The sequence below is a fragment of the Argopecten irradians genome, chromosome 12 (assembly GCF_041381155.1).
Source record: "Argopecten irradians isolate NY chromosome 12, Ai_NY, whole genome shotgun sequence".
In the NCBI taxonomy this organism is placed as follows: Eukaryota; Metazoa; Mollusca; class Bivalvia; order Pectinida; family Pectinidae; genus Argopecten; species Argopecten irradians.
The window spans coordinates 7,552,726-7,576,000 of NC_091145.1; the positions used below are offsets into that span (position 1 = coordinate 7,552,726).

Below are 23,275 nucleotides of genomic sequence, written 5' to 3' on the forward strand. Positions count from 1 at the left end.
AATGAAACTTGAAACGTAAAGTTACTCATTGCAATTATTTCAATTTTGCTTATGTTTAGAACATATCTAAGGACCAAGGCTCTGCGATAGATCTGGCAGAACTGGGACCGACGATAGATGAACAAGCTAGCAAAAACTACAAACGTATCAAAGAGGTAGGGTGACATTAGGGTTAGAGAAAAATACAGTAAAAATGCTCTAGCAGCAACATCTATATAAAGACCACTTGCTGATAAGAACACTTTCTTTGGGTCTCAAATGATTAGGTTTTAAACATTTGACTTGTGTATAAAGATCACTTGTCTATAAAGAACATTTTTCTTTGTCCCTTGAGTAGTCTTTATTGACAGGTTTGATTGTAATGACAGTAACACAAATTGAAATTAAAGTTAAAAATTTTAGGTTTAGTGGTTATATCACATACAGTGGAACTCGGTTAATACAAACTCAAAGGGTCCACTAGTGTTTGAATTAAGCGAATGTATCATGTCGCCTTGTAAGTCAGGATAATGTTGATGTAAGTACCGTGTACATGCTACAGGTTGGTTCAGTCATTTGTATGGTAATTTGTTAATTCAAATTTTGTTGTTTCATGAATTGTTTTGTTAATACTTTTTTACAGATTTTACAAAGACTGACAAAGTTATGTGTTCAGCACACAAGTGAACCTGGAGTGAAGAAAGCTCGCCGACATGAACAACGCCTACTCAGAAACATGAGTGCTCACTCCGCCATACTGGAGCTCCTCCAGATACCATATGAGCAGGTTAAAAAATAGATTAAACTTAGACTGTTGACCTCAATGGTCAGTAATTATAATTTCAAAAAATCTTCTGATAACACCATTATGTAGTTTGGGATTGAATTTATATTTTCTGAAAAAATTTTCATAGAAGCAGTTTTTTATGTGAAATTCAAGTCTGTATTTTGAATTACAGAATGAGGATACACGGATGCACGAGATTATGCGCCTGGCCCATGAGTTCCTACAGAGTTTCTGCTTGAATAACCCACAGAACCAGGGTCTCTTACATCAGAGCCTTGACCTCTTCCTTACCCCAGGGGTAATGTAACTTAGTATCTGCCTCACCCTTAGGGATATGTATAACTTCAAGGTCACAGGAGTCATATAGGCTAAAAATTTTATATGGCTACTTGTAAATAACTAGCAGGCCTAGTGATTTGATATTGGGCCTGTAGCATGCTGGGATAGTGTTACCAAGTTTGTTCAAATGAATGACCTTGATCTTCATTCATGATCAGAGGTCAAATAGACTAATTAACTTAATAGTTATCTCTCTTGGCCTGTAAATCCTTTTTTTTTGCATTCTGGTTTAGATACAAGCAATACTGACAGAGAAAGAAAGGCTCATTTTAATGTTATCACTTTTAGAAAAAATATACATTTTCCTCCAAGTTAAGAATGTTTTAACACAATTCCAATGATTTTCAGCCTTTTGGGCCTCTTGTATTTATGCTACCCATACCAACTTAGGAAAAATGTTTTATAATATTTCCATACATTTTATAGCTATTGGAGGCCCGAACCATGCAGGCAATATTCCAGGACAATCTAAACCTGTGTACAGAGGTACAAGATCGAGTAATTCAGCATTTTGTTCACTGTATCGAGACCCATGGCAGACATGTGCCGTACCTCAAGTTTCTACAGACACTTGTCAAAACAGAGGGAGAGTACATCAAGAAATGTCAGGATCTCGTTATGGCTGAGGTCAGTTATAATTTTAGGGACAAAGTCACAACCATACAGTTAAACTATAAACTATTTACACAAACTAGGCACCAGTAACTTTGATTAATCGCTGTTTACCAAACAAAGGTATAATATAATTTTAATTTCAAAGTAACTATCAACTAATTTTCATCCTTTGATGTATCACTTACTTACTCCATGTACAGATTTAAATCTGTTTAGCTCGATACAATCTAACGTAAATGAAGCACATGTGCATTCACAAATCAATTTCTATCAATTAAGAACAGAAAAAAACACCATTTGATTTCATTAAATATTGAATACAACAGCTTCTATCAACACTTCATGCATGTACTTAATCCATAATAAACTTTTTTTTTGTAAAATATCATATCAAGCCTGAACATAGTATTTTTTTCTAGAGGTCTTTGTACAAAAATACGTTAAAATCCTTTAATTACTTAAAAGAAATGCATAAATCTAACCAAATCATGTTTTTGTGTCCATAACAGTTGGTAAATGCTGGTGAGGAGGTGTTGCTGTTTTACAATGACCGGACTTCCTTTACAACGTTTCTGGATCTGATGAAGTCCGAGCGGTACAGGACGGACCAAATGAGTCCTCTGGTCTACCACATAAACTTGGTACAGCTTCTAGCCTTGTGTACAGAGGGCAAGAATGTGTACACAGAGATCAAATGTCACTCCCTTCTCCCCCTCGACGATATTGTCAGGGTCGTCACTGACAAGGACTGTATTCCAGAGGTAAACTTTATACATAGAATGTTTCGGAGAGTTTTTATCTCCCAACATGAAATGGAGGGACATCATGTTACTTATGTCCATCCTGTCTTGTTTTGATTTCATACAGAGATAGGGAACATTTTTAGTTGTAATTTGTATTGTGTATCTCTTCATGGGTCATCAGTAGCTATCTAAACTGAAAAATTGTCTTTCGTTTTTAACTGCCGCTTTAAACAGAGTGATATGATGTTACTAATATGCCCATTTCTTCCTGTTTTGATTTCATATGATGGTTGGGGACATTACAAATTGTAAAATTGTGTATCTGTTCATGGGGCGTCTCTATTTAGATGTAACTAAAAGTCTTCTGTAAAGTGGTAATAAACTGCTATTCATTATCAATATATGATATTACAACTGATGGCATGAAATAATTTGTCATTTCAATTGGTGTTACAGGTGAAGAATGCGTACATTAACTTCCTGAACCACTGTTACATTGACACCGAGGTGGAGATGAAGGAAATCTACACCAGTAACCACATGTGGACACTCTTCGAGAACTTCCTCACCGACATGGGCACAGTATGTTTGTCATGTTTATATCAATAAGACATCTTCATTGCTGTGAAACCATATACATTGTCACCTTTAGTATAGAAAAGTTTTAAGATTATACAACATATACATACTGACCCCTCCAGGTGGTTGATGTCATGCTAGTAAATTGGTCAAGAAGCACCAGTGTTCTAAATCTACGCCTCTAGCTCAGGGTTTTGAGAAGTCAAAAATATGTTCAGTTAATAAACAATTGACTTTCCTTCACTTGTGAAGCCAGTGAATTTTAAATAGTTGTTTGTTTAACAATATTATAATAGTCTTTAAGTAAAACATACTTTTTAGTAAGTCGAAGCAATATCTTAAGACATATTACATAAGAAATATTTGTTGAATCATTACCTTCATTGATTGCTTGTATCCTCCATTACTAGGTGTCGACAGCCACCCATGACCGACGCCATGCTGACACAGTATTGGAGAGTTACGTAACAGAGATAGTGATGAACGTTATCCATACTTTCTTCAGCTCACCGTTCTCCGACCAAACTACCCACCTACAGGTATAATATCTTGTATTCTTATCTATTTGGAAACATTCATCCGCTATGCTTTCCTGAAGATATTACAGAGAAACATTATATTAATACTAAAATCTAGGTCATGACGGAATGATTGATATGTAAAACAAATAGGAGAATATCATCTCTTATCACAACAAAAATGCAAACTTAACGGATTAATTACCATACTGATTATAAAGATGGTGTGCCAGCATGAAATAATACCCACTAGAATATTAAACTCTAATGAAATTGATATGGCATATTACACTAAAAGTCGTGATATATGATATATATTTATATAATGTAGTGATTTTCTGGGCTGGCATTTATTAGTCTGATGACCAGTACAGTGTGATTTTGCATTTTATTTAAAAACATGCTACCAAATGTTACACATATTTTATGATTTCCTAATAGACGTTGTAGAATCTTTTTTGTATAATTATAGGCAGATTCATATTTTTTGTTAACAAAACCTGGGTGTGGCACCTGAATATAATGTTTAGATAAAGTTTCTTTACTTTTCCAGACAATGCTCGGTTAATATGCACTTCTAACCTATTACTTTTGCATGATATATATTACAAAGCTGTTAAAGTCAATCTTTTATTCACCGTTAAGTTATGAGATATTTAGAGATACACACACACATATTTTGTTATTACTGTAAAGAAATGATGTGACTACTCACTGAATCAGTTGTTATGAAACTGTACTGAATATAAAGAAAAGACAATTTCAGATATCTACATTCTCACCTGATTTTTTACAAGCATAAGGTCAATATTGTATTTGATCCAATTAATGCCCCCATCCCTATAAACGCCCCTCCCCCTTTTTTGGCTTCAATTTCACTTACTTCGAATTAAATACAGACTGAAAATGTATCCTTATATTGGTTTCCTTAAAGATCTCTTTTGCATATTGATTTATGGCTTACTTCGTAGAATAATTCTATGAAGGGGCTAGTCCATATTTTTTTTCTATTAAGCACCCCCAATTTTTTAAGCGCCCTGGGCGCTTATTGGGTCGAATGCAGTAGGTAAAATATCCTTCAATTATCAGGACAAGATTTAGATAATATGTATTGGGTGCAATACCTTCATGATAAAATATTTAGTAGAAATTCAATAAATGGAGTTGATCAAGTGACAACAGCAAATATCGGAAGCTAAAAGGATGAGTAATTCGCAAGTTGTTGATACAGTATAGATACTCGTTAACTAAAAGTGTTTCTGATATACCCAACCATACAGAAAGATTATGATACCCAGCCAATCATACAGTAAGATATACCCAGCCATTTATAAAGTAACTAATTTAACCCACTGTGTTTTTTCTGTTCTTTTTGTAGAACAAAGTAAGTCTGCCTGATTTGTCACAATGTTGTGTGGTCCAGCATCACTTTTGCATTATACATCCAATATATATAATCTCCCGATTACGAATTATTTTGTTTTCCCCTCCGCCTTTTAACTCTCTTTTAGATTTTAATACGTCCATTTTGTATGTTTTTGGATTACAGGAGTACAACATGAAACTTAAGGTTATATACCCTTGTTTCAGGATACGTGTCCATGAATGTCAGTTTGAAATTAATTATTGATGCCGAGTGTTAAGAACAATTTAAATGTTGCCCTATGTTGGTTGAGAGATAACCTGTGTTGATGGTCTTAACAGGAGACCTTAACTACCGTGTGTTGTGTGCTGTTAAAATTTTCGAATTTAACACCAAAGTTTTATCTTCATAATTTGTTTTGTCTGCTTTAACATTGTTAAAAAAAATAAAGGCAAACAGAAAAAAAACCCAAAAAACTGAATAAAACCACAGGTGACTAAAGCAGTAATTGTTATTCTATAATACTGTTTAATTAATTGATAAATTAATTAATAGATTAATTAATACCAATTTTAAAATTGAAATATGGATGAGACCTGTTTGCTCATTGATGTAACATGTAACTTTTTTAAATCAATAAACTTGAAGTGTGCATCTGGATACATGGATATCTTTACATGAAAACATTTAGAATATGTGTATATTTAATGTTGATCACTCATTTACAGGGACCGGGTGTATTGACTCTCTAACCCATTATTGTCTGATACTATCTTTACATTTTGTACTTTGACTGGTTTGTTAGTGTCAGAAAAATCTTATGTTAGAGAAGTTTATCAAGTTAGAAATGGAATTATTATACAAAGCTTTTTGACTGATAAGGACATAAAAGCAGTGTTTTGAAAGGTTTTTGATAGTGCATATAGTGCGCTCTCAATTTAAGTTGATGTCCACTTAACTACACGTTTATGTCATCCGTGATTGTTTATTGTGTCGGTCAAGCCCATTATATTGTAGTATTAGAGGTCGTTATTTAACACATGGCCGTCATGTGATTAACTGCATCTGTCGACACCCAAGCTTTGGTAGAATGTTATCTTGGTCATATATTCATAGGCTAGGCATGGAGTAATCCAGTAGGTTTTGGAGTTTGCCAACCTTAGAAACCTTTAAAAGATTTAATATTGATTTAGAGGTAAAAAATTGATACCAGTGAATATTACTGGTTCCCAGAGCTCATTTAGTTATGTCCAATTTAAAGAATATATTCATATCTAGTTTCATTCATTTGGAACATTGTACCTTGTTATCGGATTTGCATTTTTAAATGAAATTATAGATTTATCAAATTAGTATATTTATATGAATTTACTTAAGCCTTATTGAAGCCAAGGTCACACATTGGCAAACCAGCAGAGTAATGCTTTTTTATGATTTTTTTTTTTATTGACAAGTTGCTTCTTTTTAATGTGTTATATATTTTTCTAGCAAATCAAAAATTGCTTTGTTGTTGTAATTGATTTCATCTATTTTTCATGTTACAATTATGTAGTGTAGTTTTCTGGTCCTTTTTGTTTTTTTGTTTCTATAAAATATTTCATATTTTTTTATCAGAACTTTGGTGTGAAAAAGGTGTATAATGGATTATAGATACTATTAAGAAATCAATTGATAATGATAAAAGTCATCGCCACATCATTTATTTGTGAATTGGGTAATTTTTTGAAAGCATTCATACATTTTGTTTCTTTGGACGAATCTGGAAATTTTGCTACTGACAAGTTCAAAGTCAATTAGCAGTTAACTTCATAATATTCTGTATTTGTATATTGCAGAGTTATCTTGCCTTGTAGTAGGTATTGATTGTGACATCATGTTTTTGTGAGCATAAAGTCATACATTTCAGAGAAAACTGCATTAGATTTGCTCAGAAAACAATGACATCACAATTAATACCTACCCACAATGGGAGGTAACTCTGTCATATACAAAGACAGAATATGATTACTATTTTTCATCACTATGTTGTGCACTATACAGTGTGGTTGCGTTAGGATGTCTCGGGTGCTTCATTCAGATAACTTTTTGTCTGTGAAGTACGTAGTCAACCAGCTATGTTCATTAAAATTGGAGCAAGATTGCTAGACATAACAACTGAAAAATGTTGATTTTGTTGATATTTAATAATGATAAAGTTTTCAAGGTAACTAGACTTTATATTTATAAACTTGTTTCTTTTACAGCTTTTATAATGTCTGTTAATTGTCAAAAGAACATGAAATTTTAGTATACAAGTGATGTAGTTAATGTTTTATATATTTGCACATATCATTTTCCCTGCTGATTAGTTGAGTTATCATTTGTATTTACATATGCCATTTTTTGTTGTAATTAGTCCCGACAGCCAGTGTTTGTGCGACTACTCCAGGGAGCATTCCGTGTATCCCACTGCAAATGGCTGTCCGGTATACAGAAATTCCATGTGGAGACCTGCATTAAAACATTGGCAGACATAGGTGAGGCTCTACCCAAAGTAATGTATAAATGGGTTAACAATTTAGTTTAATCATACCATGAACTGGACAGTCACTATACAAGAACAATCTTGAATCAAACTGTTCTTGAAGAATTTAATTCAAGAAACTGTTAATAAATAATTTGCTTCAAGAGCATTTGTTTTGTTTACTGTTTAATGAATGTTCTTTATTTTGTTTTTGCACTTTCCTAAAGCTGTTTTTTTTTTGAGAAAAAAAACCTGATAAGGCAGTTAAAGAATTTTACAATGTTTCTCAGTCTAGCTCACATGTATATTCTCTATAATTCATAATTATCATAATCTCTTATATTGATCCCTTGCAAAAATTATGATGAATTGAAGAGTCTGAAGATATCTCTTAAACTTGTAACAGGGGACTAGTGGCATGCAGGATAAAGTGTCTGTCCATTGATATGAATAACCTGCGTGAAGTGAATAATCTGCAGTCTTCTAGATAATGAGCTGTCATATAAATTATAAAATTTACATTACAGCTAAGATGAGGGGAATAGCTATCCCTGTGGATTTAGACAGTCAGGTTAATCTACTGTTTGAGAAAAATCAGAAGACACAAAATACAGCTATGAGGTGGAAAACTGTAGGGCTGATGAAGAGAGAATCCATTCCATCTATCTCCCGAGACTACCGCAATATCATAGAGGGATTGCAGGTAAAGTTCAAGAGATTTTGTAGCAAATAAAAAGCAATTGGATTTGGCATCGGGTAACAAGTTCTTAATACAAATAATGAGTCCTGTGGACAGTTAAATCAGATTTTAACACCTGTAAGTTAATACCTTCTTCAAAGTCAGTAACACATACTCACTGAAAAAAAAATGATATGCCATTTTGGAGAATTTTTCACATATTGACTGAGTTCCATGGATTTTAAGATGGTTCTGAGAGAAAATTTCTTTGGCCATATTTTACCAATGAATGCTTCTTGTTAGTTGAACAAACGAAAACTGCATCTTTCTGTCTCTTATTAATTTATATTGAAAACAAATTCAGATAATCAATTATTTTTGACTATCAGGAAATTGTGGACCTGCTGGAAGATCAGCTGCGGCCTTTGGTTCAGGCAGAGTTGTCTGTCCTTGTTGATGTTCTTCACTGTCCTGAACAGCTTTTCCCTCCAGGCACACAGTGTGAAATTGGAGGATTCATATCTAGGTAACAGGAGAATCTCTTCAACATCTTGTTCAAAAATGTCGAAAGTATTTTTGATAGATTTACTGTTTCAGTTTAATTCTTTTACTCTCAAATGCTTACTGAAGTAAAATGTTCTAATGTGGAAATTAAGTTTTCATGCAATACAAAAAAAAAAAAAAAATTGGTGCATGGCAGCTGCAGTGGTATATCAGCACAGAGGTTTATGGGTTACCATAGTAACTCAGCAAGTTTCTGTTAGCTGATCATTCTCTATCTTCATTCAGGCTTTCTTTACCACTAAAAATGCTGGTAGAATTATTTTCTATAGATCCAAAGTTCAAAAAATACAAAAAATGGAAACAAATTTTCATAGTGATAATTAAACTTGCTGTGGGATGATTAGTTTTAATTCAAGTTGTTACTGTTGTATTGGATTGATAGTTTAACATCCTATTAACAGCCAATATCATTTAAGGATATGCTAGGTTTGATAGATGGAAGAAAGCCAGAGTGCCTGGAGAAAAACCACCAACCAACAGTCAGTACCTGGCAACTACCCCACACATGTTTCAAACTCGTGACAAAGTGGTGGAGGGCTTGTTGTATTATGTTGGGACATTTTAACCACTTGGCAATAGCGACCCTTACTGTTGAATTAAATGAAAATTAAAAAAATATTGATTGAGAAGATTTATTAGGAATATGTGTCTGTTTCATGAACAGGTTGATAAAGCATACCGAGTGCTTACTGGAAGAAAAAGAAGATAAGTTATGTATAAAGGTGTTGCAGACTCTCCGGGAGATGATGACGATCGACAACGAATACGGAGACAAGGTATGCTCTACTTCTGCACACTGTATCAGTTACATCTTCTGTATGTAGTAGGGATAATGACCTGGAGTTGTGGTTTGTTCAGGATGATGTGGCTTCAATAGGGAAGATCTACTGCAGTTATGGCTGATTTGCATAATCCAGGATGATATTTGGTGTGTCTACAGATAGCTGTTTCACATTATAAATGTTTGGTCAGATAAGTGTGACTCACATTGGAACATAGATGGAGACTGTTCTGGAATATTTCTCCAACATCATAGTTTGTAAATAGATATTTGAGATTCATTTATGTGGTACATCTCTTTATAGAAAAAAACCCCAAATTCTTGTGTCCTTTTTAACTTGGAGACTTTTTCTCTCTGTATCCTCTATCACATCATATTTCACAATATTCTTGATTTAGAATAATTGTTCTTAGATTGTTGTAAGCTAAATTCCAGAATAATCTTTGTTTCACAATGTAAACTAGCTTTCTTTGAATGCAGTATTGAGTTAAATATGGAATCCATATGTGACAGTAGACCTCCCTGTAGGACACATTTGTGTACTGGTACCTCCCCTGTAAGAGGAGCACATCTTTCTGTATGTTACCACTATGATCACTACCATCATATCTATAGTGCTGATGGCACCTCTAAGTTCCCACCTGTTTGGAATATTTTGATAAGGAATGTGTATCCTGTTGCAGCGTTTATTTAGGAAAGGCTTTGGTGTAGCTGGTATATAAACACATCCTCTTCACATTGATTCATCTATCATAGAAATGTACCCATCAATTTGCAACTATGACATTAAAAACCCAATTGTTTTCTTAGAATTATTAACCTGTATCTCGAAATTTGACATCAATTTGAGTTTCTTCAATTAATGTAATACAATATATAACATAAAATTTCATTTTGGATGTTCTAATCAACTGTAACATGTGTTTTAATGATGAGAATAGGGCAAAGGTAAAAAAGTTCAAAGGTCACCCTGGTTTCTCATAGCTTTCTTGCACTAATTTGTTTGAATCTTACAATATTTCTTTTTTCCAACATAATGTTAAATGAAGTTATTTGAAGCATAGTTACTTAACCCTTAACCATTTTTGTTGATGCCTTTTGGATAAGTAACATGATAATTATAATAAACTCAACGGTAGTTAACCTCTATGAATCATTTTCCATAATTGACCATGCTACCTTGATGGTTTTGGCTAGCTGCACTAATTGACCCCAGGATTGACCCCTGTATGACCCCCTTCCCCCATTTGAGCCCCATTTGACCCTTATCACTTCTTGTTTACTATGGCTTACTCAAGGTGGATGTGAAGGCTTTGGGTAAAAAGGATCTTGATGACCACAGAAGGGTAAGCTATCCAGAACCTGTGTATTAACAGTGACCAACACGACAATTCTATACCACACACACATCAACCAAGTATAATTAGTAGATATACACATCTCATATCGCCATCAGCACTCTCTGCTTCTGACTGTCTGAGTATTCTGGTGATCCTAAACCGATCATCTCTGTTTTCTTTTGCCTGGTTGATCTTACACAAAATGTTTGACTGAAAGACTCCAAATGAGGTTAATTTAATCTAGTTGAGATATCATGAATACAAAATGCCAGTAATGTATGTTGAAATTAGAACTGAATCATTTCATATAAAAAAAGTTTTACAGTGTGACTCCAATTTTCCTGATACACGGGTAAAAGACTTGGTAGATGTGTAACATGGTGATGGAGACAAATCAGACTGTTGATAACTAGACCTACTATACATACAATAGTTATATTGACAGTCAACACATGTTCTTATGATGAGACAAAGGACTTCATCTGGACATAAACCATGACGCTGGTAGGATGTTTCTATTCAAAGTCTTCCAGAGTTCATATTATGATTGTTAGTTTGACTTTTCAAGATAGAGTTAATATGGGGGTCAAGATCCGAAAACGACGTGGGTAAAGTACAATTTACCGTAGACATAGTCCCACCATTTGGTGATTATGACGTCATCATTTGACAATATTTTTGTGACGTCATAATCACCGGAAGACGGGACTAATCGACAGTAAATTGTTTTTAACCCACGTCATTTTGGCATCTCGAAAACCTGGTATTGAAATGACGCAGTATTTTAAATTTAACAAAATGAAATATTGTATAACTGGTTATTTATTATGAGGTTCAAAAATTTCATGATTATAACTTAAAATGAGAAAATGAAAGTTTAGAGGTTTTCAATTTTTGGAAAGTGGATTTCAAAAGGTAGTCTAATGTGGAGGCAAAGGGCTCCTTAGAATGTCAAGATTTTATCTTTACTTAACTATTTAAATTTCTTAATATTTTACGGATCAAATATCACAAGGATGTCTTGGGAAATCGTGAAAATTCTGTCTCGGTGGAAATACCCAGGTACTATATGGTAGCTTGAGACAGAGACAAGTTTGTTAGAAGATATAATACTGTACATATTTAGCCAGTTATTTTTGCGGGGATGATATTTTTGCGATTTCGAGGGACATTGCTATGAATGCGAAAATTTAATCCGCAAAATAATGAGAAATGGTTTAATGATGTCTAATGTTAAATGCATATTGCGAAAATTTGAAAATCGCTAATGTTAGATTTTCTCACTTTTAGATCAAATCACGAAAATTTTGATCGTGAAAATAACCGACTATACTGTACACGGCCAGATCTTATGAAAAATTCCTGTATTCTGTAAATGATTAAAATTCAGGACGTACTAGACTGAGGACGCCTACAAAGGTCACAAAATAACTGCATGTGTAGAGCATTTTTGGTGGATCAGTTTATTAAATGTAGGCTATGTGTGCAAGGATACCAATACGCTTCCAATTCTGGTGTAACACATGAGATTCAGAGCCAGTCCACTATATACCCAGTGTAATCATACAGTGACTAGTATATACTCGCATGTTCTGTCAATTTAATCGGTCCACATTCATAAATTTATTTTTATTAAATTATTTAAAAAAATATGTATATATTCTTTTCTCAAAACTTTATGGCTCTTGGTCTGCTATTTTGAATAACTTAAAAAAAAAAAAAACCCTAATTGTGATGAAAATATGAGAAAAGAAATTTTGATCCAACTAACACTTAATTTTGTGCAAATTTTGTTTTTAAGCTTAGCATACACATACATATTGAAATAAGCATTGATTCAGAAGCATGTGAATACAAAAAGGCATTATTTGCTCATACAACACAATCTTGGTTTCACCAGAGCTAGAAGTAAATACTGAATTAGATTTTATGTTGGTGTTTAGTTCCATTTCCCTCCCAGTGTAGACTATTTGTTTGACTTGTCATCTTTAAAGACTCTAATCTTTCACATTTATTATATTTATGTTTCTTTTCAGTTTCAGTTTCCTTAAATTTTCTAAAACTTTGGTTTCCAGGCTTTCATCCTGCTTTACATGTATATCCATATCATCATAGTTCTATCTCTATCATATTTATTGTATAAAAATTAATATGAAAATGGTCATTTCAGTATGTTAAGATATGGAGTTGCATTTGAAGTTGTATAAGAAGGACTTGTTTAGTATGACAGATCACATGTAAAACCAGCATGCCCATGGTTTTGTTTATAGCTGCTAATTGAAACAAACAAATTATTAGAAGATTACTAATTTTAATTGTAGCATAACATTTTCTGCAGGAACACTAAATCTTAAATCCTTAGAGCTCTGGTCCAGAGATCCTGAGGCTAACAGCTTTGGTATTTAGTCCCCATCTCTGACTAACAGGCTATCATTTTGCTTGGCAGTATTAAAACCATGTTACATGATAAACTTTTGCTGTAAATGACCAAATGACCATCAGTACTGACCATTGAAGTAGTGTCTTCCTTTGTAAGGCCTGTTGTAGCAATTAGTAATTAAAAGTTATAGTGTAAGATATCTGTCCAAACCTGTGGACTGGTAAGGTCTAACGGTCATGTCATTTTGGACCCGTCTATGTCTAATTTACTATTAAATGATACAATTAAGCATTAAATTCAACCTTTCATTCATTAACCCCAGGATACACAGGTGAACTCTCATCTTGTAAATAATATTGGACGTCTTGAACAGTTCATTCAATTATCAAATTTTAGGGATTAATGAATTAAAGTGGTTAAGCTGTCAACAAGTTATGAATAGATCATGACCAGCAAGTGCACTGAGAGCTGTTTTATTAATATGATTTTGTATTTGCATTTTGTTGGTTTATCAACTTGCCTGATTAATATGATTGTTGTAGCTTCATTATGATTCAGTTTAGTTTATTAGCTATGGATTTTATTTTGCAATTTGTTACAATTGCATGGACTTTTTTTTATTTAATTTGAGGAAAAAATCTGTTTGATCTGATTTACATGTATTATTGAATGATTTTGTTAGCTACTTTAGCAGAAAAAGAGAGTCTCAGAGAAAAAAAATATAATATTATTTAAAATTAATATATAAAACCATATAAAGTTTCCTGTTTGTAGAATGATCAAAGTTTGGAAATGGGAACCATTTAACTTATTTTTATGGCAATTTTTGATTATTTTGCCTTTTCATGCTTAAATATTCACCTTTTCACAATTTACATTTAGGAAAAATCATAATTTGTTAACTTTCTTAATTTTTGGTTAGTAGTAATTCAGATCAAACATATTTTTTAAAGTTTTGCAACTCATTTTCAGTCTGCATATTTAGCTCAGCACCGATGTGCTTCACTGTTATAGTTGAATCATCCATGACCATTTAATTATGTGTTTTTATTATTAGAATAATCATAATTGATTAAAGTTTGATATAGATATATAGTGCTGATTTGTAGCTTTTGGAGTTTGGAGATGATGTTTATATTATCTAGCTGGAAGAATAAATACTCATAGAGCTGAAAGTGGAAATTTAAAATCCATTTTGTATTTATATGTTGATAAATTGGTGATAGATGTTATACTGTAGATACTCTAATAGGTAAACTAGATAATCATCACTAATATGGCTGCTTTACAATATCACCAACATTGACAACAGCCACTGTTTTCATTACGTTATCCAGTTTCAAAATTGTTAAAATCTTTAAAAAAAGTCTTAGAGCCTTAAGAATGCTACTTTCCAAATAGGAATTAAAGCATCAGAGGATTTGATATGAAGTAAGACCATAAATAGGTTATTTGATGTGTTGCTATCTAAAATCTAAAATTAATTAGTGGAGATGACATGGTTAGATTATTTGAAATCTGAAGTAAGCAGAACGTTTTGTTCTGTATCAAGGCATAAGTTAATAGGAGTCCCTAGAGAAAAAATGTACCTTACTATTGTAGGGCGAGGCACTTCGACACTGTCTGCTGACACGCTACTACGGTAAAGTGATACCGCGCCTGCCTCGAGATGGAAGCCACAAGGCGCAGCAGGGTCGGTCAGGGAGCGACAGTTCTAAGAGTGCGTCAGGAAGTGAGAGTATTAACACCCTCCATGATGTACAGGTAGAATGTCAGACGGGAATATTTTTATATACTTTGTATTCTGGCAAAAAAAAATTTCAATTATGTGTTAAGTACATATGAATACTATCATTGATACATTCCTACATAAACTCTACTCAAAAAATGTAATGACTTTACATATGGGCTGTAAAACCTTTTGTAAGCTACATTTCTCAACAGATTACTGAGATATGCACACAAATGATTATAGAAAATACAACATTTAGTTGTAACAAGATTGCACGAAATTTAGCCGTGTGAATTAAAAACTTATATGTTAATTTTAGTACCCGTCAACAGATGTTCACACAGAAATTAGATTGTCCATCAGCAGTACAAGCAATTTGAAGAGAAAAAAAACTTGCAGCTATAGTGGGTGGAATTTCTACATAATGGATATTTGATTTATTTAGCATTGATTCTAACTTTGAATTGCTATATAACAGTGTCGCCTTGATAAAGAGGGAGCCAGTGATTTGATTGTTGATCTGATCATCAAGGACACTAGCAACAAAATTTTCCTGGAAACTGTGGAGCTGGGTATAGCTCTGTTAGAGGGTGGCAATGAGGAGATTCAGGTAAGTTATATAACTATGCTGTCAAACCTGCTTTACTGACCACCTCTGTGTAAAGGCCACCTGCCTAATAAGACCACTTTCATTTTAGTACATAATGAGGAAAAACGGTATAAAGCTAGTATATTAATAATCCGAAATAAAAGGCCAAAATAAATTCAAAGTAAAATCAAAATCATTTCTATGGAATATATATTCAGCCACTATAGGGCCTTCTTCAGTCCGGAATAACACTAACACAACGTGTTCGTCTACATGTTTGTTTTACATCTATTGTGTGCAGGTACGAAATGTCTTGGCCCGTTTGATGTATACGGCGGGTTATTTCGACCCAACATGCTATGTGCACTAAATCAACCCCCAGTGTTTAAACAATGGTTATAACCACAAGATACTTTATCAGATAGACTCGTGTAGCCATAAACATAACACTGACGTATCAAAAGGGGATATTATATGCAATCACATGCACGGTCGAAATGTCAGATATACCAGCTTTTCGAGGTGACAATCGAAAGAAAAGTTTGACAATCGACTAAGGGCATGTTATTGTTTTGAGACAACTCGTACCTCACACTATTCTGTAGACATAGTGCCTATTCAACAAATCTAATAAAACAAAACACAGATTACTATTATCATTACGTTTGATAAAAAGGGATCAGAGAAAATCCCACAAGGGGCCACGTCCACGTGATCCTTGATAAAGACCAGGATAAAGACCATTTTAGTACAGTTGTGTAGTTTCAAATGGTCAAATTCAACACATCAACTTAGTGTAAATGTTTGACTGTATAATCCCCCCCCCCCCCCAAAAAAAAAAAAAAAAAAATCAACTCATTTATTTGAAAATGACCTTTTGAAATGTTATCTGTGCAAAATAGAAATGAATATGTAGACAACGATTTTATGTACGGAGTGAACATATTTGGAGGTTAAATATTAATATTGACTTTTTGAAAACGTCTCCTGTCATAGATGTCTATGTTACATACATGTATACAGTAAGGGTCTTATGTATGTCTATGTTAAATTTAGAGAGCAAACCTACTGTGTTCAGCATTTTTACTCTCTTGTACTTTTCAATTATTTATGAATGGATGACATTCTGTTTCTGTTTACTAAATTTTATTTACTATTACAGAAATCAATCTACAACCGACTGATATCAGACAAACAATCAGAAGTGTTCTTTAAAGTCTTCTACACCAAGATGTTTAATGCCCAGGAGGAGATCAAGGCAACACAGACCGTCAACACGGGGGAGGGGGAGAAGCACCTGACGGAACATAAAGATACGCCGCCTCACGAACAGCTCAACAACGTCAAGTCAGGACGAAATGGAGGTAGTAGACAATGTACAGGGATTTTGTTTGGGGTTTTATAAATGGAGTCTTTCTCAGGTTAAATGGAGTTCTGTTATATAAATCATTTGAAGTAGACTTTCAAAAAAAGAGGGGTGTTTTTCATTTTATGTTTATAAACGGGATATATGGATGGCAAAAACACAAACCATGATGTAATGTGAATCACAGACTTGTTCCCCGAACAGAGGGATAAGTATCCATCTACCATAACACGTTTGGGTTGTAAAATTGCTCAAAAAAATTCCACAGAACAAGTTGAAATGCTTCGTTGCACAATTTGAGTAATACAGTACTTTGATGTTAATTATAGTGATATAGAGATTTATGTTAAGCTTATATGGTAATAATGATAAAATTTACACCTACCATAAAGAATCCTCTGCTTATCAAGATAACTCTATATGGCAAAACCTGTATTATTGTAAAAGTATACAAATGTGTTGTAATAGGCCATCTTCAGAAGAATGCATCAGAGGCCAATCAACGTTCGTCTTCTGCCAAGGGAAGCCGGCTAGCAGTGAAGGTCTCAGTCAGACAAGGTCGTGAATATGATAATGATGAAGGTCAAAGGTCAGGTCATGGCCCTGCAGAGGAGTCGGCAGACAAACCGAACAAAAACAAAGACGAGAAGAAACTCACACCACATGTCGTCCTGATGAAACCAATTCTCCGATTCTTGCAGCTCCTCTGTGAAAACCATAACCATGATCTACAGGTTGGTCTGCCAGTTATCTCCCCTTTCTCTGGTGTATTCAACTTTGATTTATGGCTGTAATACAGTGTGTATAGAAGGCAATAATAATTTTGCTGCCTTTCTTTATAAACCTTTATCAAAACCTTGACAAAAGATTGGTCTTGTATAAATTTTCAGGATTTTAAATTTTAGCAAAAATCTTAATTGGCTATAATAGTTCCGTGTATGAAGATCTCATACAAAGTTGCATTCTATTTTTATCCCAAATAGGAGCAATGAGTTTTCTATAATGAAGCTTGATTTCCTTATGTGAATATTTCTTCCCCAAACTGATATTGTCTGTTTTTACCTCGTGTTACCCACTACATTCTATTCCACTTGTGACCTGTTAAAATGTCACCACACTGATTATATTTTGTGTTACAGAATTACCAGTTGTTTTATTTGCTCACTCTACTACTTTCCATCTTTGGCCCCCTGTTTTTACATGACCCTGGCTGTTAATAGGACGTTTAGGTCTCGATTAACTAATGATATATAAAATGTATTTTGTGTTACAGAATTACCTGCGGCACCAAATCAACAACAAGACACCCTACAATCTGGTGTGTGAGACATTACAGTTCCTCGACTGTATCTGTGGCAGTACGACAGGGGGTCTGGGACTGTTAGGGCTCTATATCAACGAAAATAATGTTGGTCTGATCAACCAGGCACTCACCACGCTCACAGAGTACTGCCAGGGACCATGTCATGAAAACCAGGTGAGGACCATGTCATGAAAACCAGGTAAGGACCTTGTCATGAAAACCAGGTAAGGATCATGTCATGAAAACCAGGTAAGGACCTTGTCATGAAAACCAGGTAAGGACCTTGTCATGAAAACCAGGTAAGGACCTTGTCATGAAAACCAGGTAAGGACCTTGTCATGAAAACCAGGTAAGGACCATGTCATCAAAAACCAGGTAAGGACCATGTCATGAAAACCAGGTAAGGACCATGTCATGAAAACCAGGTAAGGACCTTGTCATGAAAACCAGGTAAGGACCTTGTCATGAAAACCAGGTAAGGACCATGTCATGAAAACCAGGTAAGGACCTTGTCATGAAAACCAGGTAAGGACCTTGTCATGAAAACCAGGTAAGGACCTTGTCATGAAAACCAGGTAAGGACCTTGTCATGAAAACCAGGTAAGGACCATGTCATGAAAACCAGGTAAGGACCATGTCATGAAAACCAGGTAAGGACCTTGTCATGAAAACCAGGTAAGGACCTTGTCATGAAAACCAGGTAAGGACCTTGTCATGAAAACCAGGTAAGGACCTTGTCATGAAAACCAGGTAAGGACCTTGTCATGAAAACCAGGTAAGGACCTTGTCATGAAAACCGTAAGGACCATGTCATGAAAACCAGGTAAGGACCTTGTCATGAAAACCAGGTAAGGACCTTGTCATGAAAACCAGGTAAGGACCTTGTCATGAAAACCAGTTAAGGACCTTGTCATGAAAACCAGGTTAACATTTCAAAAACCTAAGGCGTCATGAAAAACAGGTAAGGACCTTGTCATGAAAACCAGGTAAGGACCTTGTCATGAAAACCAGGTAATGGACCATGTCATGAAAACCATTATAGTTCAAATTAAGTGAGTTCTGTATAGTATTTATATCTATCAATTTCAGAATGCCATTGCTATGCATGAGAGCAACGGAATCGATATCATAATCGACCTCCTCCTTAATGATATCAACCCACTTGGCAAGAACCGCATGGATCTGGTGTTAAGTAGTAAGTATTACACAAAATTCTAGACATGCAGTCTAATACTGTATGATACAGTCGTCCATGGGACCACAGGGACCTGGCAACGAAAAATTTTATCGAACAGTAATACATAATATATATTATAGTATCAAGGGTAAAACTTGGCGGTCAGGAAAAACAGACTATTTTTTAAACCAGGATTATTTTACATAAATGGGCTCTATACACCAATGATTTATATCTTGAAAAAGAAAATAATTTATCTTTCCATTGAGTGCTTGATGAACAAATTCAAGTATTGACGAAGTTATGGCTTGATGAATCGGAAAATTTACGAAAAATATTGCTATAACATTTCCCTGTCCGGAATCGATGTCCTGTCGACTCCTCGTTGCTAATGGGTAGCTCAAAAACCAAGCCAAAATCACAAAATCCACGCTTTTAGAGGTTAATAGTATTAAAAAATAGGTCAGTTTTTTTCGACCGCGAGTCAAACCCTTGTACTATAATATATATATATATGTATACTGTTGGTTAAAAATTTTCGTGCCAGGTCCCTGTGCTCGGGACAAACACAAAAAGGCTGCTTAAGACAGATTGTTGCTGAAAGAAAGTGCAGTCATGTACAAAGGTATCTACTGTATAGCTGGGGATATTTTCAGGATTTCAGGGGATATTGCTAGGATCTGGAAAATTTAATCTGCGAAATATTGAAATCTACCCTTCAGTTCATATCGCAAAAATTTAAAATCGCTAACATATGATTTTCTCGTTTTTAGATCTAAGTCTGGAAATTTTGGTTTGCAAAAATAAATGGCTATAAAACTTAATATTTGATGGGCAGTATTCACAGTATAAAGTGTAATGTGTTAGTGTTGTTTGTTTTTACAGAACAATGCTTCCAAACTCTTACTGGCAGTTATGGAAAGTCGTCACGATAGTGAAAACGCGGAGAGAATTTTGTACAACATGAATTGTAAACAGCTGGTAAGGTTTTTTCTTATTCAAAGAGTTTCATTAATAATTAATATTGCTCAAAATACCATTAAAATTTCGTAGACAGTATGTATGGTGCCCCTTTCTGCTTAAAGTGTTTGAAAGTGAAATATCAAAATGAAATTTAATTCAAATTAATTTGAAGTGTAATAAACAGCTAGAGTACAGTTATACTGTCATAGTCCAATTTCTGTATCGGTTTTAAAACAATTTGAAAGGGGTTGCCATATATAGCTTTTAACATTTTAACTCTTATTGACAGAATGATAATATTTATAAGCCTACTAGATAGCTTTTATTTTTCTTTTAATTTCAGTAAATGAATTTGCTTAAAATATATGCTTATTTGATAACATGCTTACTCAAACCATAATTAAGAGATCATCTTCACCTCGTCAAGACTGAAACCTACTGCATACTCTATGCTCTACTACTTCAATGAGATTAAGCAGAGGCCAGGAACATAATGTATATGTAAAAGATGTATAAAATCTGTTAATGTGAGAATCTGGCTCAAAGATTATGAAACAGTCTTAAGTTTATACTTAGCCAATCACAGATCATGTTACAAAAAGGTAACATCATTTTTTTATTGACTAAGCAAAGATTTAAGTCTAAGATTGTTTCATGATCCTGAGGTCAGATGTCTTATACAAATTTATTATTTGATCAGTGTGGTATGAGAGAAGAATAAGTCCATTCTACAGTGATATTTTCTATCTGATTAATTCTCTAGTAGACTGAAGTATATGTATCACCAACTATCATTATGGCAGTTTGATTGGGCATAGGTGTGCAGTGGGCTGAAGCCAATGTGAAGGTCACAGGGTCACATCTGCATGTGATAGGATTCAAATGCATCATGATCACTGTTTTTCTAAGTTCCCAACACAGCTGTTCAGTTAGTCCTGACTTCAGTTGCTTTTCCTTGCCCTCCACATATTTCATATTTGGAAAAGTGGTGTTGAAACGTCCACCGAGAGACGGACCCAAATTCAGTGTCAAGTCTTTCTTCAAAACAAAACTTAACTATGATGTTACCCTCCTCAATATTCCAGGGGTTACTATCACTGTCTATATTCAAGGGGTTACTGTCACTGTCAATATTCAAGGGGTAACTATCACTGTTGATATTCCAGGGGTTACTATCACTGTTATTCCAGGGGTTACTATCACTGTTATTCCAGGGGTTACTATCACTGTTATTCCAGGGGTTAATATCACTGTTATTCCAGGGGTTACTATCACTGTCGATATTCCAGGGGTTACTATCACTGTCTATAATCCAGGGGTTACTATCACTTTCTATATTCAAGGGTTTACTATCACTATTAATATTGCAGGGGCTACTATCACTTGTTATTGCCACTCATGAAATACGTCATTATGAAATTGCATGGGTAAAATTCTTTTGGGATATTAAGTGCCTTATAAATACTTGTTAGGAAATAGAATTAATGCATTTATGTCACCCAAAAATGTTGAAATGTGGATGACAAATGTTTATTATAATTTTACAACTAAATTCATAACTATTTTGTCCAGATAGTGCGAATTGGATAAGTTACATGATACGCTACATGATTTGACGTTGTGATTATACTGTATTGACAGGTTGAAGCTTTGGGCCATGTCTTTAAGCAGGCATTAGAGACAGGATTTATTGATTTACGAAAGGTTTTATAACTTATTGAAGTGTTGTATCCGACTAAGCATGTAGTGACTTGCATGTCCACTGTGTACATACATTATAGACGCTATACCTGTGGTTCATACATTATTTTTCCTTTCTGATACTTTGTAGACGGTGTCAGTCGGACAAATTCATTGACTATCACTTTTTCTTTTGCCATAAGATGTGAAGAATGTATTGCTTTTAGAAAATCTGGTGTTCCTATGCTATAATGACATGTGTAGATTTAGTTGTTTTTGTTAGGATATGATTGTGTATAATCATCACTTTTATTGTCATTTATTTTTATGTTATTTCATTTATTTTTATTTTTTATTCTCCATTTTTCATTTTTTTCTTCTGACAATTAAAAGATGCACATATATAGAACTTGAAAACATTATTTAAGAAATGATAAAATGTTTCCCCTTGTTTTACGCATTAACGATACATTAAGTACATCATAATTTGTATCTATCATTACATTCCTGCAACAAAGTTGTTTGGGTTTACTGGAATCACCAAGTCTGGATATGTCTGTCGTTCGCAAATCTTCTGACAACTACTTTTAAACAATAAACTGCTCGACTAATTTCTATGAAACTTCACCTCTTTGTTTAAAACCATATGTAGATGCGCAAGAAGGATTTATTTTCCAAACTTTTGGTTGCCATAGTTATCAGCTCACTATGCTACACACAGGGTTAAATTTGTAAAATTGCCAAGTTATGTAACATATGGATGCTTATTATTTAAAACAACAAAAGATTTTTTAATTAATTAATTTCTTATTCTTATTAATTCAGCTTTAACATAATTATGACATTGTATTGTTTGTAACTTAGCGAGACCTAAGATGGAGGGTTGGTAAGGCAAAATACAAGTAATGTGGAAGGGAGATTGTAGTGGGGAATTTTAAATATTTTTACTGTTAAAACATGCATGTTAACTTTTTATAGTTTATTTCCTTTGGTTGGGTTTTGATTATAATTGTTAGTAAATATAAGATATTTTTAATGAGTTTAAGTTCCCATGGTGTTTATATGTGCTGCTTATTTATGCTTCAGCTGTCACATTTTGTTGGCTGTCCTGTTTCTATCTCGCCCTAAACACCTGTTAACTCACCAATAATGTTTTATGATTGGCATGCATCAATTTATTTTACAATCATTTCAGGTGATGTTTATAATTATTTCACTCATCAAATTTGACCTCTAGTAAAATGGGACATAGGGTGGGGGTTTTATTTGCAGACAATCCCCACAGTTGTGGAAAT

General features: G+C 34.0%; 1 protein-coding gene across 1 annotated transcript in view; it reads left to right on the forward strand.

Moving 5' to 3' along the window:
• LOC138336069 (inositol 1,4,5-trisphosphate receptor-like) overlaps nucleotides 1-23,275 on the forward strand; it is a 125,749-nt gene that overhangs the window by 88,963 nt on the left and 13,511 nt on the right. Inside the window, exons 28-49 of the mRNA XM_069285354.1 lie at nucleotides 60-155; nucleotides 623-766; nucleotides 939-1,064; nucleotides 1,532-1,732; nucleotides 2,230-2,481; nucleotides 2,920-3,045; nucleotides 3,453-3,581; nucleotides 5,110-5,130; nucleotides 7,319-7,439; nucleotides 7,954-8,129; nucleotides 8,495-8,631; nucleotides 9,334-9,445; nucleotides 10,749-10,796; nucleotides 14,773-14,934; nucleotides 15,381-15,512; nucleotides 16,654-16,855; nucleotides 17,326-17,591; nucleotides 18,131-18,334; nucleotides 19,250-19,347; nucleotides 20,118-20,130; nucleotides 20,223-20,318; nucleotides 21,942-22,004. Of these exons, the coding sequence (XP_069141455.1) occupies nucleotides 60-155; nucleotides 623-766; nucleotides 939-1,064; nucleotides 1,532-1,732; nucleotides 2,230-2,481; nucleotides 2,920-3,045; nucleotides 3,453-3,581; nucleotides 5,110-5,130; nucleotides 7,319-7,439; nucleotides 7,954-8,129; nucleotides 8,495-8,631; nucleotides 9,334-9,445; nucleotides 10,749-10,796; nucleotides 14,773-14,934; nucleotides 15,381-15,512; nucleotides 16,654-16,855; nucleotides 17,326-17,591; nucleotides 18,131-18,334; nucleotides 19,250-19,347; nucleotides 20,118-20,130; nucleotides 20,223-20,318; nucleotides 21,942-22,004 (2,925 nt within the window). The remainder of the gene's footprint in view (nucleotides 1-59; nucleotides 156-622; nucleotides 767-938; nucleotides 1,065-1,531; nucleotides 1,733-2,229; nucleotides 2,482-2,919; nucleotides 3,046-3,452; nucleotides 3,582-5,109; nucleotides 5,131-7,318; nucleotides 7,440-7,953; nucleotides 8,130-8,494; nucleotides 8,632-9,333; nucleotides 9,446-10,748; nucleotides 10,797-14,772; nucleotides 14,935-15,380; nucleotides 15,513-16,653; nucleotides 16,856-17,325; nucleotides 17,592-18,130; nucleotides 18,335-19,249; nucleotides 19,348-20,117; nucleotides 20,131-20,222; nucleotides 20,319-21,941; nucleotides 22,005-23,275) is intronic.